The sequence below is a fragment of the Protopterus annectens genome, chromosome 6.part0, assembly GCF_019279795.1.
Source record: "Protopterus annectens isolate FY-2018-M chromosome 6.part0, PAN1.0, whole genome shotgun sequence".
In the NCBI taxonomy this organism is placed as follows: Eukaryota; Metazoa; Chordata; order Ceratodontiformes; family Protopteridae; genus Protopterus; species Protopterus annectens.
Window position 1 is genome coordinate 754,693,586 of NC_056737.1, and position 13,549 is coordinate 754,707,134.

General features: G+C 39.0%; 1 protein-coding gene across 1 annotated transcript in view; it reads left to right on the forward strand.

Moving 5' to 3' along the window:
- Positions 1-2,498: 2,498 nt before the first annotated feature.
- The window catches only part of SLC35F4 (solute carrier family 35 member F4), a 638,863-nt gene continuing 627,812 nt past the window's right edge, over positions 2,499-13,549 (forward strand). The window contains exon 1 of the mRNA XM_044074433.1: positions 2,499-2,624. Within this exon, the coding sequence (XP_043930368.1) occupies positions 2,546-2,624 (79 nt within the window). The 5' untranslated portion in view covers positions 2,499-2,545. The remainder of the gene's footprint in view (positions 2,625-13,549) is intronic.

Genomic DNA, 13,549 nt, shown 5'->3' on the forward strand with positions numbered 1-13,549 from the left:
GCTGGTCGACCCATGCAGTTTCAAGGTTTTCAATGTAAACCCTTAAATTTACACGTAATTTTTTACCACTAGTAAATGTATTTGACAATCTTGTGTCAGGCAGTTACTAACCTGTCATTTTGTGCAGCCATATAGAGCTCTCACATGTCACTCATTATGGTCCTTGCTTCTCAAAAGGATTGTTCAGCAGGAGCACACTTACTCAGTCAGCATCATTCTTTGCCTTACTTTTTTTCTTTTTTCCTCTCATCTTTTACCCTTTCCGTAAGCCATCTTTCCCACCTTCTCTTTTCCCTGCTCTCTTTCTTTCTACTTCTGTGTATGTGAGCTGAGCAAGAATTCCTTAATTGTTTCAGAACAAAAGAAATCTCAGCAGGATGTGAAAACCATACCTTTTCCTTAAATCAAACTTTGTATCTGCTTTTTAATACCTTTTAATTAAGTTTTAAAATGTGCTGTTAAACACTGTAAGTATTCCATGACTTTGTAACTTCAAAATTAATGCAAGAGTAAACAAGGGTAAAACATACTATGAGTGTGAGGAAGTGATATTATGAAAATGTTTTCCTTGTGGGGCAGACACTGTGGTGTCAGGACTTTATTGGTGACACACACACACGCACACACGCACACACACACACACACACACACACACACACACACACACACACACACACACACACGCACACGCACACGCACACATATGCACACACGCACACACACACACACACACACACACACACACACACACACACACACACACACAAACACTTCAAACATTCAGTATATCACGCAAACCACATCAACACTCAGTATATCATAAAAGGAAATAAATTTGTCTCAATAGTGGTAGTTTTCTGGGAAGGGCTTCTTTTAAGTTTAGATGCACTTTAGGGTTGGGGCAGGGTTAGGGTTAGGTTCATTCACCCAACCCCCAGTTCCACACTAATGTGCATCTTTCCCATAACACTACCATTATAAAAGACAGCTTGGACACTCAAAACATGCAGAACACGAGTGTACACACACACACACACACACACACACACACACACACACACACACACACACACACACACACACAGACACACACACACACACACTATATTTATCCCCTTACCAAACCCTTTCTGACATAGGGTCCAAATCGCCGAAAATCCATTTCGTCGAAAATAGTACTGGCAGTGTATATGCCTTTTTCCCCCACTGTACTGTGATCTCAGATTGAGAATATTAATGTAGGAGGGTATGGGGGGCATAGCCCCCCACCCACTCAGGTTATAAACTACTTACTTACCCTTTTAATAGGGACTGGAAAATATAAAACAATATTAGACAATATTAAACTGTACTGGGTGGGGGGCTATGCCCCCCACTTTAATATTCTCACTCTGAGATCGCTACTAAAGGGCATATACACTGTCAGTACTATTTTCAGTGAAATGGATTTTTGGCGATTTGGACTCTTTGTCAGTAATTTTTGGTGAAATGGATTTTCGGCAAAATGACACTGATCCATATCTATATATATATATATATATATATATATATATATATATATATATATATATATATATTTTTTTTTTTTTTTTTTTTTTATATACCTAGTGCTGGAATTCAACCATTCAGTTTGCTGCTGTTTTATAAACTATAAACAATTATCTTTCTCACCTAATTCTTGGCAAACCACATGCTTGCAAAATCTCTAAATTTCTTACATGAAAATCCATTCGCCTGTTTCATTCAGTTTGCTGTGTCATAATAATCTTGCTCTGTGGAAACTGTTCTCAGATATAAAATGTAATATTCTTTTTTTTTTTAATCAGTTTTAATCTCTTTTTCAACAAAACATCATATCTAGTATTCTTCCATTTTACTGACCCTTTTTTCTTTAACATTTGCAAAAATATTGCTTTTTATGAATGTTTTTTCTTTTGTCCATGCATGCCCTTAATTATATAGAAGCGCTTGTAGACTTTTTTTGCTATTCTAAAGCTTACTATTTTTTGTGTCAGAATAATACTTTCTCATTAGATTTAAGTCATCTGACTCCCCGTTCTTTGTATGGCACCTTGGTTTCAAAATGCATAGTTTATTTTAATGTAGTAAATCTGAAGGAATAATATAACTAATTAGAAACTGACTGACAAACTGTGTGTAACTGGGTGGCAAATGATACCATTTGACAGGAGTGCACTTGATGTCTTGAAATTTCTTCTCAATATCAGACAGATGACCACTAAAATATTACCGAGAATAACTTTGTTGAGACAACTGACATTGCTCTTTGTTCAGCCTTTGTAATTGCTTAAGCTAATAAGGAGAAACACAAATGATTTTGTGTTTCAAGCATTGTTTAAATTGTATTCAAATGGTTTCCCTGGGAAACGGCAAATCAGTCCCCTTAACTTACTGCAGCATCTCCAAACGTGAATCGTAACAGCACGCTCAGCAGAGCTTTTCCTGGGCTACTTAGTTAGCTGAGGGCAATGCAGAGAGTAAAATAGGTATAAAAATACAGCAATTCGGAAGGGAATCATTCCAGATGATGAGGAAGCATTCTGCTAGGGTAGCACCTTTAACGTCGTATAATCTCTCTCCGCTGACTTCAGCAACAATAGAAGGTAAACAGACATTATCCTTTTCATGTGATTTAAAGGATTACTTGCAAATTAGCATACTTCATTTTTAAGGGAAATTATCCAACAGTAGCATGCACATTCTGATGTTATGTTTGCATTTCCTTATTGTTTTGTCATAGTCTGTTCATACTGTACAAGTGAAAGCTTTTGCTAATATACAGTATATAATGAAAAAACTGTATTACATATGGTTTAGTTAACTGACATTAACCAGCAGGGGATGATTTTCAGTGAGGTTTTGTCAGATGTTTGTAGAAGTTTTAACTACAGTAGAACCACTACTAATGTGAAAGTCTGTTCTTATTTCCTGTGAATGGATATGTCCCATATTTACATTCAAATATCCCATCTTGTTCAGCTTTATATAAGGCTGACAACACAAAAATATTGTCAAGCCTGTAGTTTACAGAGTACTTAGACACAGAAAATAAACTTTGTATGTGACTTTCTTATTCTGTTCTAATCATTACATTGTAAATGCAACTGCAGAAGGGTTACAGAGTGAAAGAAAACGTTTTGCTGACATTTTAAATGAAACCGAAAAATCTGAGTTCAGGGGAAGAACTTGTGATTGTTTAAAGCATGGTAGACTGATGGTCAGTTTGGTTGGTACATGTGCAGAAAACACCAAGTGTTTTATGAACTTTGGAACATTTTAATGTGTAAAACGTGAACTCTAGAAGTAACTAGCACTGCATTCTAAAAATTGTATTTGCAAAACTTTAGCACTAGTGTGAGAAGTCAATTTATGTATATTTCCTTGTTTATAATGCCGCTCAAACTTTTGGAAATCCAATCAATGGTGTTACAAGATTTCTTATCTCTTTAGAAACAGGGGTATGCACTGACTAGTGAGATTACGAATACCAAGCCTGTCTACTTGTCTGCTGCTGTGTCCTCTTTCCCCATGAAAGTACATCGCGTCACGCTGTGTGGATTCTCTGTGTGGTTTATTACATACCTTCCACACATAAGCCAAACACTGCTGACTACCACTGATCCTTACTATTGCTAGCTGGCATAATGCAAATGACAGTGATATTCAAATGCTGCAAAAGCTGGCTGGTATATATGGGCAGTTGATTGCTTTGTGGCTGCAGTGAATATTTGCTCTAGAACATAGATCATTGACATAACAGTTTTGGATGTGCTATTATGATTATGAGCGGCTGACAACGCTACCGCAGCACCACCACCGCGGGTAGATAATGTTTCTAGGTCATTCCTGAAAACAGGCATTTGTGCTTAGTGAGCTCAGCTGATTAACAAAGTAAAATAAAATTAAATTTAAAAAAGTGATGTTTTCCTTGGGCTACTTGCAATAATCTAATGATTCTTTAGAAACAGATGGATACTGTCACATTTCCCGCATTACATTGTTTTAAAAATGATGAGATGCTGCAAAAGATCCTGTAAATGGTTATTCCTTTTGAGACCAGCAGGTGTGCTTAAAATAATCAGGTTCAATGTGTTGAGGTGTATTATGTAAGGTGACAAATGATTCCAAATGTGATAAGAAATGTTACAAAAATGCAAATAAATGCACGATCCAATTCAAATTGTTTTTTAAAAAGTTGGTTAATTTAAAAAGCAGAACATATACGGTGGCATACAGATATTAGGTTTATAGGTTCATAGGTAGGTACTAGGCTGTCTGCTCAAAGGCATTTATAAGCCTAGCCGGAATGTGTTGGCTTTCGCCACCCCCTTAGATTAGTTCCCTGTGCCTCTGTCCAGCAGAGCCATTGAAGTGATCCCTGGGGTAAACTTTCTGCTTCCCATCCACTCGTCAAGGTTTCTCTTGAGGAGGGTTAGTGAGGAGCTCTGCCTAATGTAGATTGGAATCTTGTTCTAGAACATGGGAAGTCTCTGGGACAGGAATCTATCCCTCCAGCACGTCCAATTTATTGCTGTGGTGAGGTTTAGACCCCTGGAGCGTGTGTGTGTGTGGCTCAAGGGGATAAGGTTTTCTTTAGGTAGAGCATGTCCATCAATTCTGGGTTGGACATGGCCTTGTATGTTAGGCAGAGATCACCTCTGAGTAGGTGGTATGCAACCGAGTACAGCTGGAGTTTCTTCAGTTGAGCTGCATAGGGCAGCTGCTTGAGGCCAGTGATCCTCTTGGTGAGGTACTTCTGTGGTCTTTCCAGTTGTTGCAGGTGTCTTGTAAATTACATCCCAAATGGGGCATTGTACTCTATGATGGGTCTGATGAGTGATGCATAGAGGGGGCCCAATGACCTCTTTTGATCTGGATGCAAACCATTTTGTGATTAGGCGGGCCACATAGAAGGATTTTCTAGCCACTTTGGCAATGTGATAATCAAAGGAGAGGTTACTATCTACTTGGATCCCCAGATCCCTTATTAAATCTTCCATATTTAGGGGGCTACTACCTATGTGGTAGTTTGTGGGTACTTTGTTTTTTCCAAAGGGATGACTATGCACTTTTTGGCATTTAGCTTGAGGCCATGGTTTTGACACCAGGTATCTGTCTCAGTGAGACCCTTTTGGAGGATGTCTGTGTCAGCCGAAGAGTCAATTATAGCCCCTAGTTTTCAGTCGTCTGTGAACTTGGTCAGCCATAGTCCTCCTGTGCTTGCCTGTACCTCTGAGAAGTATATGCCCTAACAGGAGGGGTCCTAGGACTGAGCCCTGGGGAATGCCACTTGTAACCGGTTTAGAGTCAGACCTAGCTCCCGCATCTCTTACCATGTGGGTTCTGTCCATGGGCCAGGTAGCAACCCATCTTGTGACATAGGGGTTTATGTTCAAGCTGGTGAGCTTGTCTATAATACCTGAGTGGGGAATGATGTCGAAGGCCTTTGCAAGGTCTAGGTAAGCTGTGCGGATCACCTTTCCCTCATCTATAGCCTTGATAACTGTCTCAAAGAAGTCTGCCAGGTTTAGGAGGCATGATCTGCCCTTAACAAAGTCAAACTGGGTAGGGCCAGTGTTTGGAGGTTTTCAATGTCTCTGTTAATGAGATCCATGATGATGCGCTCCATAGCTTTGCAGACCAAGCTAGTCAGGCTTATAGGGCGATAGTTCCCGGGGCCCGTTGTGGCTCCACCTTTGTGGAGTGGAATAACCATTGCTGTGCACCACTCTGTGGGCATGTAGCCTGTGGAGAGGCTGAGTTTAAACAGTGTGTTTAGGTGAGGAGTTAGTTCATCTTTGAGCTCATGTAGGACGCAGCCTGGGACACCATCCGGTCCCATTGATGTTGTGTTTTTGGCTTTGGAGAGGGCTGTTTTAACCTGAGTGTCTGTGATTTCAGGGGCACTACATTCTTCTGGTATAGTTATGGGCCCTTTTGGGGGTGAGAGGGGGGTGAAGTTTGCACTGAACCTGTCTGCCAGGCTTTTGGCTATATCAGTCGGTTCAGTGTATTTTGTGCCATTCTGCACTAACTCTGAGCAGATCTGAGAATTGACACTTAGATTCTTGACATAGCTAAAGAATGCCTTTTGGTTATCTTTGGAGTCCATGGCAATTTTCTTTCAAAGCTAACCTTGGATGAATTTATGAGGGAATGTAGTTTCTTGCTGATACTGATCAGGGATGTCTTCCCTTCTTGGGATTTTACTCTTTTCTGTACTAGTTTCCTCCTTCTATTGTATAACTTGTTTATGGCAGGGTCCACCAGATTGGTTTGTTTGGGATAGCACGATCCATGCATTCTTGTAGGTGCTCATAGAGTGCAAAGGATTTTGCAGCTTGGACAGTGTTATCCTTTAGCATGGGGGCTTTGAAACTTCCCACCTCGGTCTTAAGTAACGTGAAGTTTGCTTTTGAAAAGTTTTTCACAGTGGTTTCTTTGACCGGGGGTGGTGGCGGAATGTGGATATCCAGAGTGATTAGTTTATGGTCAGATTTAACCAGCAAGGGGTTGACCTCCAGTGTGGAACACCGGTCGCCTATATTGGTGATGACCAGGTCCAATATGTTGGCATCTCTGGTGGGGGTGTTGACCAGTTGATCCAGGGTGTTTGAGTTTATAAATTCTAGGAAATGTTGGGCAAGGGAGTTTGTACTTGAATAGTTCTCCAAGTTAATGTTTGGGTAATTGAAATCACCCAATATCAGGGTGTTTGGTAGGACCTTTATGTTTCCCAGTGTTTCCAGGAATGCGGAGTGGGGGAGCTGGGACATGGTGTCCATTGCATGCATACAAATTACATAAATGAGCTGTCATATTGCCAAGGTCTTTCAAAGTCATAATGTTCAAGTGTACCCCCTTCTCCAAAAGCAGTGTAATCTTGGAGGATGTTTATATTATTAGTAAGGGGGTATGAGTGTCACACCACCACACCATGAACGTAATACTCTGATATATGCTAGCTTGGTAAAAGGCAAACACAACAAATCAGACTTTCAATGACTTTGCCTTGATGAATGTTATGACACCCAGATATAAGGGGTCTCTACATGAATTATTCAGTTGTATTTATTATTTTGATAAGGCTATTTATTATGGAGACAAAGCGCTAAAGTTAAATATCTCATGCCTTAAAATTAAAATAAAAAGATGACTAGCATCGTCTGTTTTATATATTCTTGTTTCTTATGTTTCTATTCCCTCTGGCTTAAAATATTTATTTGAAATGTGTGTTTTCTTTTTAGTGGTATATCTTATAATATTTTGGGAAAATGGATTTAATTTCTTCCTTTTAATAGATGTGAAATCAGTGATATGTTTGAAGGAATTAGGACTGATACTGAAAAGCTCTGCAACATTTGATCCATTTGTTTGCCTGGAAAATCAAAGTTTAGCTTCAATATCATTGCTGTTTCAGGTATCATAACAGACATTACTTAAAAATTTTCAGAAGTGAAAAGCAGCGTGCTTTATGAGAAAGAGAACTTAAAGATACATGTTGTCTACTATAAATGCAGTTAAAATGAAGTTCAGCCTCCTTTTAAAGCAATCATTTAGTAATGCTGCTTTGCTTGGTGTGTTTCATGCTTTTAACGGTTTCACCTATTTTCATAACATGACTGGTATTTCTATTTGTATTGGCTTGTATCTTAGCAGTTCTGCTGTGGAGATCATGATGTCATAAATAGGCTATTCAAATGTCATACAGATGCAAAGCCCAATTTAACAAAGATCGAAAAAGTGTGAACAATTATTTTTGTATACTATTTCTCAACAATAAAACACAGGGGAACTATAGACAATTTAAAACAGAATGAAGCTAGAATAGAAATCACAAACAACTGCAAGATATTAAGCTCAGTTGTATTTAACTGTGTATATAGTGCTGTCTATAGACTTGCCGGAATTGTTATATATTGCAGATTGTTCGTGCCTACATGGGCCACTACAATGTCATAATCATATTTGTTTGTATTAAGAGTGTTTGGGGCCCTTGATACATCAGAGATCTTGGCTTCTGAAAGGCAACTCACTGTCACCCTCTCTTTGTCCAGCATGTCTGACAATGGAGTCGCCAATCAGTAGTATACTTTTGTTAGAAGAGTGTCTAGGTCCACCGGCCTTGGAGAGGTTAATTACCTAGTGACGTATTATTGTGCTAGCGCTAATACAGATGCATGTATAAACACATTACCACCACTCCTCAAACATCAAATGAAAACCTGTAAGTCATCTGTAATAAACACAATAAATAAAAATATTCTATAAAAATAACCTGATTAATGAATCATACGTGGTATTCTGTGAACTGTGTATTTAAGGAATGTAATATAAAATCAGCATAAATGCAGATTAAGACACCTTACTGTGCTACTATTGTTATTACTGCACTGTTCTGTCATCTGCATTTCCGAGCCAAGGAAATAGCACACCAACTGTTTACATCTAACATTCAGGTACTGTGCACATTTTTGTTCTGTTACTTCAGTTTTTCTCTTTGTCATGTTTTCTGCAAGCCAAGCTCCAAAGCACTGGACACCATTAATATCATGTTGTAGCCAAAAGAAAATGCTACTGACGCTTTTTTAAGATAAAATAATTTCAATGTTTTACTTCACTGGATCTCTTTTTGTTAATCACTCATATTCCTTCCAACAAAACAATCTCTAGAATTTTAAAAATCTTCACTGCTGACAGAAATTGTCTATTGCAGATAGGTCATTTTCCATGTTTGTAAGAAAATGCAATTTGGAGACAGCAACTCCTCATTACTAGCTAATTAGCATGTCCCCCTCTAGTTAACAGTAGCACTGTCTGACCTGATGATGGTAGTGATTTTTTTGGTGGTCCATGCATAAGTTTGCAAAGACATCCCTACACTCTCACACACATGCATGCACTCATGCGCTCACACACAAACTCACACACACATATCAGTAAACAATCTCCTCGACAGTTAATCACAGTCAAGGAAATACTCACCCATTCACCCACATGCACATTCCAAAATACTAACACAGACATTCCAACTCTTGATTTCTTACCTAACCCCCCCTTCTAGTGTGACTACCCAGGCAGACACACAGACACATATGTGCACACACAGACGTACACATTCATGCTGCTTCATGCATCCTCATACAGACATGAACCCACATGTCCAAACACCTACACACACTAACACATCTAAAAACTGGGATCCTTTGGCATTTTTAGTGGAGAGCACATGGATAATTAGCATTAGCTACTCCTTCTTGGATTGCCGCATAAGCCACCCCCCACCCCCATTAGCATGACGCTGTACCAATGGAACCTCTCTCTGTGTGTAGGCCTCCACTAGCACCAAACCTCATTGGTAAGGCAGTCTAAGAAAAAGAAAGGCTTACTGTCAGTTGAAAAAACTGCCATGTTATGGCTTACTATTCTTGCAAAGGCTTTTTGCATCCCAGCCAATTTTGTTTTCCAAATAACAGCATTGTTGACATCATGCTGAATAACTGGTAAGATCTGTGCCTCCGTGATCAAAGGATGGAGTTCAGTCCTGATCTGGTGATAACATCATGTTGAGTCATTTGACCTCTGTCTTCCAGCTCCAAGGCTGAGGATTCAGTCTTGACCTCCAGTCCCTGAGTAGGGTCTGCATATTCTGCCATTGTTTACCTGGGTTTCCTACTAGTACTCCAGTTTTATTCCAGGTTTCACAAGCATGCTGGTTGACAGGTAGCATTAAACTTTTAATATGTAAAATTGTAGTTGCCTTAAAAAGGTTCCACAAAACAGTTAACAGATAATAAATAAACTGGACATTATTCTCCCTTAATAGCACTATGATACACAACATTTACAATATGCTTCTAACAACTCTAAGTGGAACTTGTGGTGAGCTTGCCTCCAAGGTACTAAAACCAGAAATAATTTTGGAAATGTATATATTTTCTCATCCATACTAATATAGCAGAACGTATAACATAATGCATCATGCGTATAACACATAAAATAACATAAACCATGCCAATGTCTGTAAAAGATGACTGCAACTTCATTTCTTCTGTATTAATATTGCTTGTCACTGTTGCCTTCCTCCTATCAGCTAAACACTGAGAATTCTCCCTTATAAACACTCAGAATTCTCCCTTATGTGTCTTATGCTCTAGCACCAATTTTTGTCAGGTGTTTCCATCTGTCTGTCACACTGTCTTTGAAGAGGTTTCCTCTTATTTAGGTTATATTAAGATCAATTGAACTGATAGCCATGCCTTCTCCCTGCCCTGTCCTCAGTGCCCAGTGTAACCTGATTGCACCCCTCATTCGGTTTCTTATGCACCCATATCAAGACCATGCTAATATCCCTTTCTATTATATGTTAAAAAGATGTGTACTTGGATGCCTTTTCCTTATATAATTCCCAATGAGCCTATCTCTACCTTTTCCTTATATAATTCCCAGTGACCCTATCTCTACCTTTTCCTTATATAATTCCCAATGACCCTATCTCTGCCTTTTCCTTATATAATTCCCAATGACCCTATCTCTACCTTTTCCTTATATAATTCCCAATGAGCCTATCTCTACCTTTTCCTTATATAATTCCCAATGACCCTATCTCTATCCTTTTCCTTATATAATTCCCAGTGACCCTATCTCTACCTTTTCCTTATATAATTCCCAATGACCCTATCTCCACCTTTTCCTTATATAATCCCCAATGAGCCTATCTCTATCTTTTCCTTATATAATTCCCAATGACCCTACCTCTACCTTTTCCTTATATAATTCCCAATTACCCTATCTCCACCTTTTCCTTATATAATTCCCAATGAGCCTATCTCTATCCTTGTTCTCATTCTGTGCACACGTCCTATTAAAGTAACCCATTCCCCTTCTAGAATGGTCTCTGTAACTATATGCAGTACTTTATATGTGGCTTTACCAATACCTGATGTATGGGCATTGCCAACATCCCATCTATGGAAGATTATGCCCCCACCCCCACCCCACAGCTGAGTATCTTGCATGCTTTTACCACTTTGTATCTCATATTTAGCCTCATAGTTCATTGTCTCTGTAATCATCACCTCCTGCATTTTCCTGTTCTGGTTGTTACATCTGGCCCCACATATCCATAAATTACCCCTTACTTGTCATACTAAAGGTACAGCTCCATGCCTTGGAATAGTTGAAATACATCTGTCACCTCTAAGATAATGATTCCAGATGAAACCAGTAACTACTGAATTAGAAGTACAAGACTCTCCAGTTGCTACAAACATGGTAAAAGGAGGATAACAGTGACCTCAAGGACTTTGGTCACTGGTAGTAGATTGTCCATCTCTGTGCACAGTGAGGAGTAACAAGGTCAGAGGTAGGGAAAGCTGCATACAGCTGTGATTAATAACTGGTGCAGGAGGCTAGCACATAACTCTGATCTCTGAATGCAGGGGTATGACTTCCAATGGGTTGCTTGCAGCAAGGGGCTCCACAGATGGCAAGGCTGTGAGGCTGCACTGATAGCAGTGTGAGGGTAGAAGGGCTGAAGGCATCGGTTACCATCAGGTGAAGAAGGTAAGGGTGCATGTGACTACTTGTGTACTGGCTGTGGCAGATCTAAGTCAGTATAGTCTAATAGATGAGAACAAATGGAAGGCCTATATGCCACTTTTTGGTAAGAGACTTGATCTGCTACCCCATGGATCACCAGCAAAGTTGTCAAAGAACTGCAACTTTCTACATGCAGTGTATAATTATTTTCCATGTACTCAAGTGCTGAGGTGGCGGAAGCTATGAATTATTGTCAGCCAGCAGCTAATGTTAGTTTTTTATCTATACTGAGGGAACAGAAGTAGTCCAACAGAGGTTGGGTATTATGGCAAAGCAGCATGAAGGGTCAGAGACAGGCCCCCACCAAGTCCCATGTTTGTGCACTGTATTTAAGGAAACCACTAAGAACTTTAACCACATTACCCAGTACTGGTTAGAGCCTACATGCTGGACACTAGTCATTCACTGTGGGAGCTGAGAAACTTGCTTAGGAAGAGCCCTATCCAGAAGATGACAGAGGGAGGGAGATGCCAAAATGTTAACATCCAAAGCAGACCACTTGATACCAAAAAGCATGTTCAGAATAAAATCCCAAATAAAGGAAATTAAACCAGAAAGCACCCTTGCTGTTGCAGGAAAGCTTAACCATGTATACTTTCTGCTTTCAGTGACTGTAGACCAGTTTGCCTTGTTATATAAACAGACACGTTGCCCTAAAATGGATGTCTCAGTATTAGTCCATAAAGAGTCCCTTGACAAATCTGACCTTCCTATGCTCCACAACAGAGCAGTAAACTACCCTGCAAGTCTCACTCTGCTTTTGGGACTGTGGCAGACACTAACAAAAATGTTCCTTTTTTTTTTTTCTTTTTAGGTAAGGTATCATGCAGTGGCTTGGCTTTATTGATAATTCAATAAACATTTTTATATTAGTAATAATCTTTTTTCACTCTTATTAATAATTCAAAATGGAAATTTATTGTTTAAAATGTTTTACATTTGCGTCTTAAAATTGCCAACTCACCTGCCAACACACATAGCTGTCAGTTCACTTCCCTGTCAAACCACAAGATCTTTACTAAAAGTACTGATTACTAAAACCAGTATTCTCTCTCTCTCTCCCCCTTTACATATGACCTAGGGTCTTTAGGTACAGGAATAAATGGCTTTCTTAATCAACTCTCTCGTGTCACCAAAACTTTTTTGTGTTGGGTAACCTTACAATAAAGGTCAACAAGAAGTTAGTGGCTCTAACTAATCAGTTCTTCATTATGAAATAATTCAGATTTACTCAAATAACTACTCTTCCAGCCCATCATTTAAGATATGATATTGAATTGTTACTTCACCTGTATGTGATGACCTCTGACATGGTGGTAGAGACAATCTCATGGTTTGACTACATCCTGGTCCACGTTTTTTTGAGCTATTTTAATAATTTTCCCCATGACTTGAGCTGATAAATACACTGTAATCTTACATTTGACTAGAATTCTGTCCAGCCATCATGAAAGATGTTAACATATGGATATCCTTCAATAATAACAGACCAAAATATAGAATCTTCTTGCCATAAGATGGATAATAAAGTACTTTGAACTTTATTGTTAGAATGAACCTACTGAAAGTAACCTTTCTGTGAAACCTCTGTATCCATTACAAATTTTCTTTTCTTTTCCTACTTACAAAGGAACGAATGCTTCTACCCCAGGTCATGTGACAGAATAGCAAATTTTCACTGATTGTGCAAGGTGACGCTACTGTCAAAGGAAAGAGAAGAACAGCTCAATCTCCTGTCATGGAGGACAGACTACCATGATGAATTATAACATCTCATATAGGACACATTTCTTATACTTATTTAATGTATAAACAGGAGGGCAGACTTCATTTGTAACCTCCTGCCTTTCCTCAGCAACAATAAAACATTTTCGTATCATATTAATACATCACCATTAAAAGATGCTGACACATCAATCAAACAACA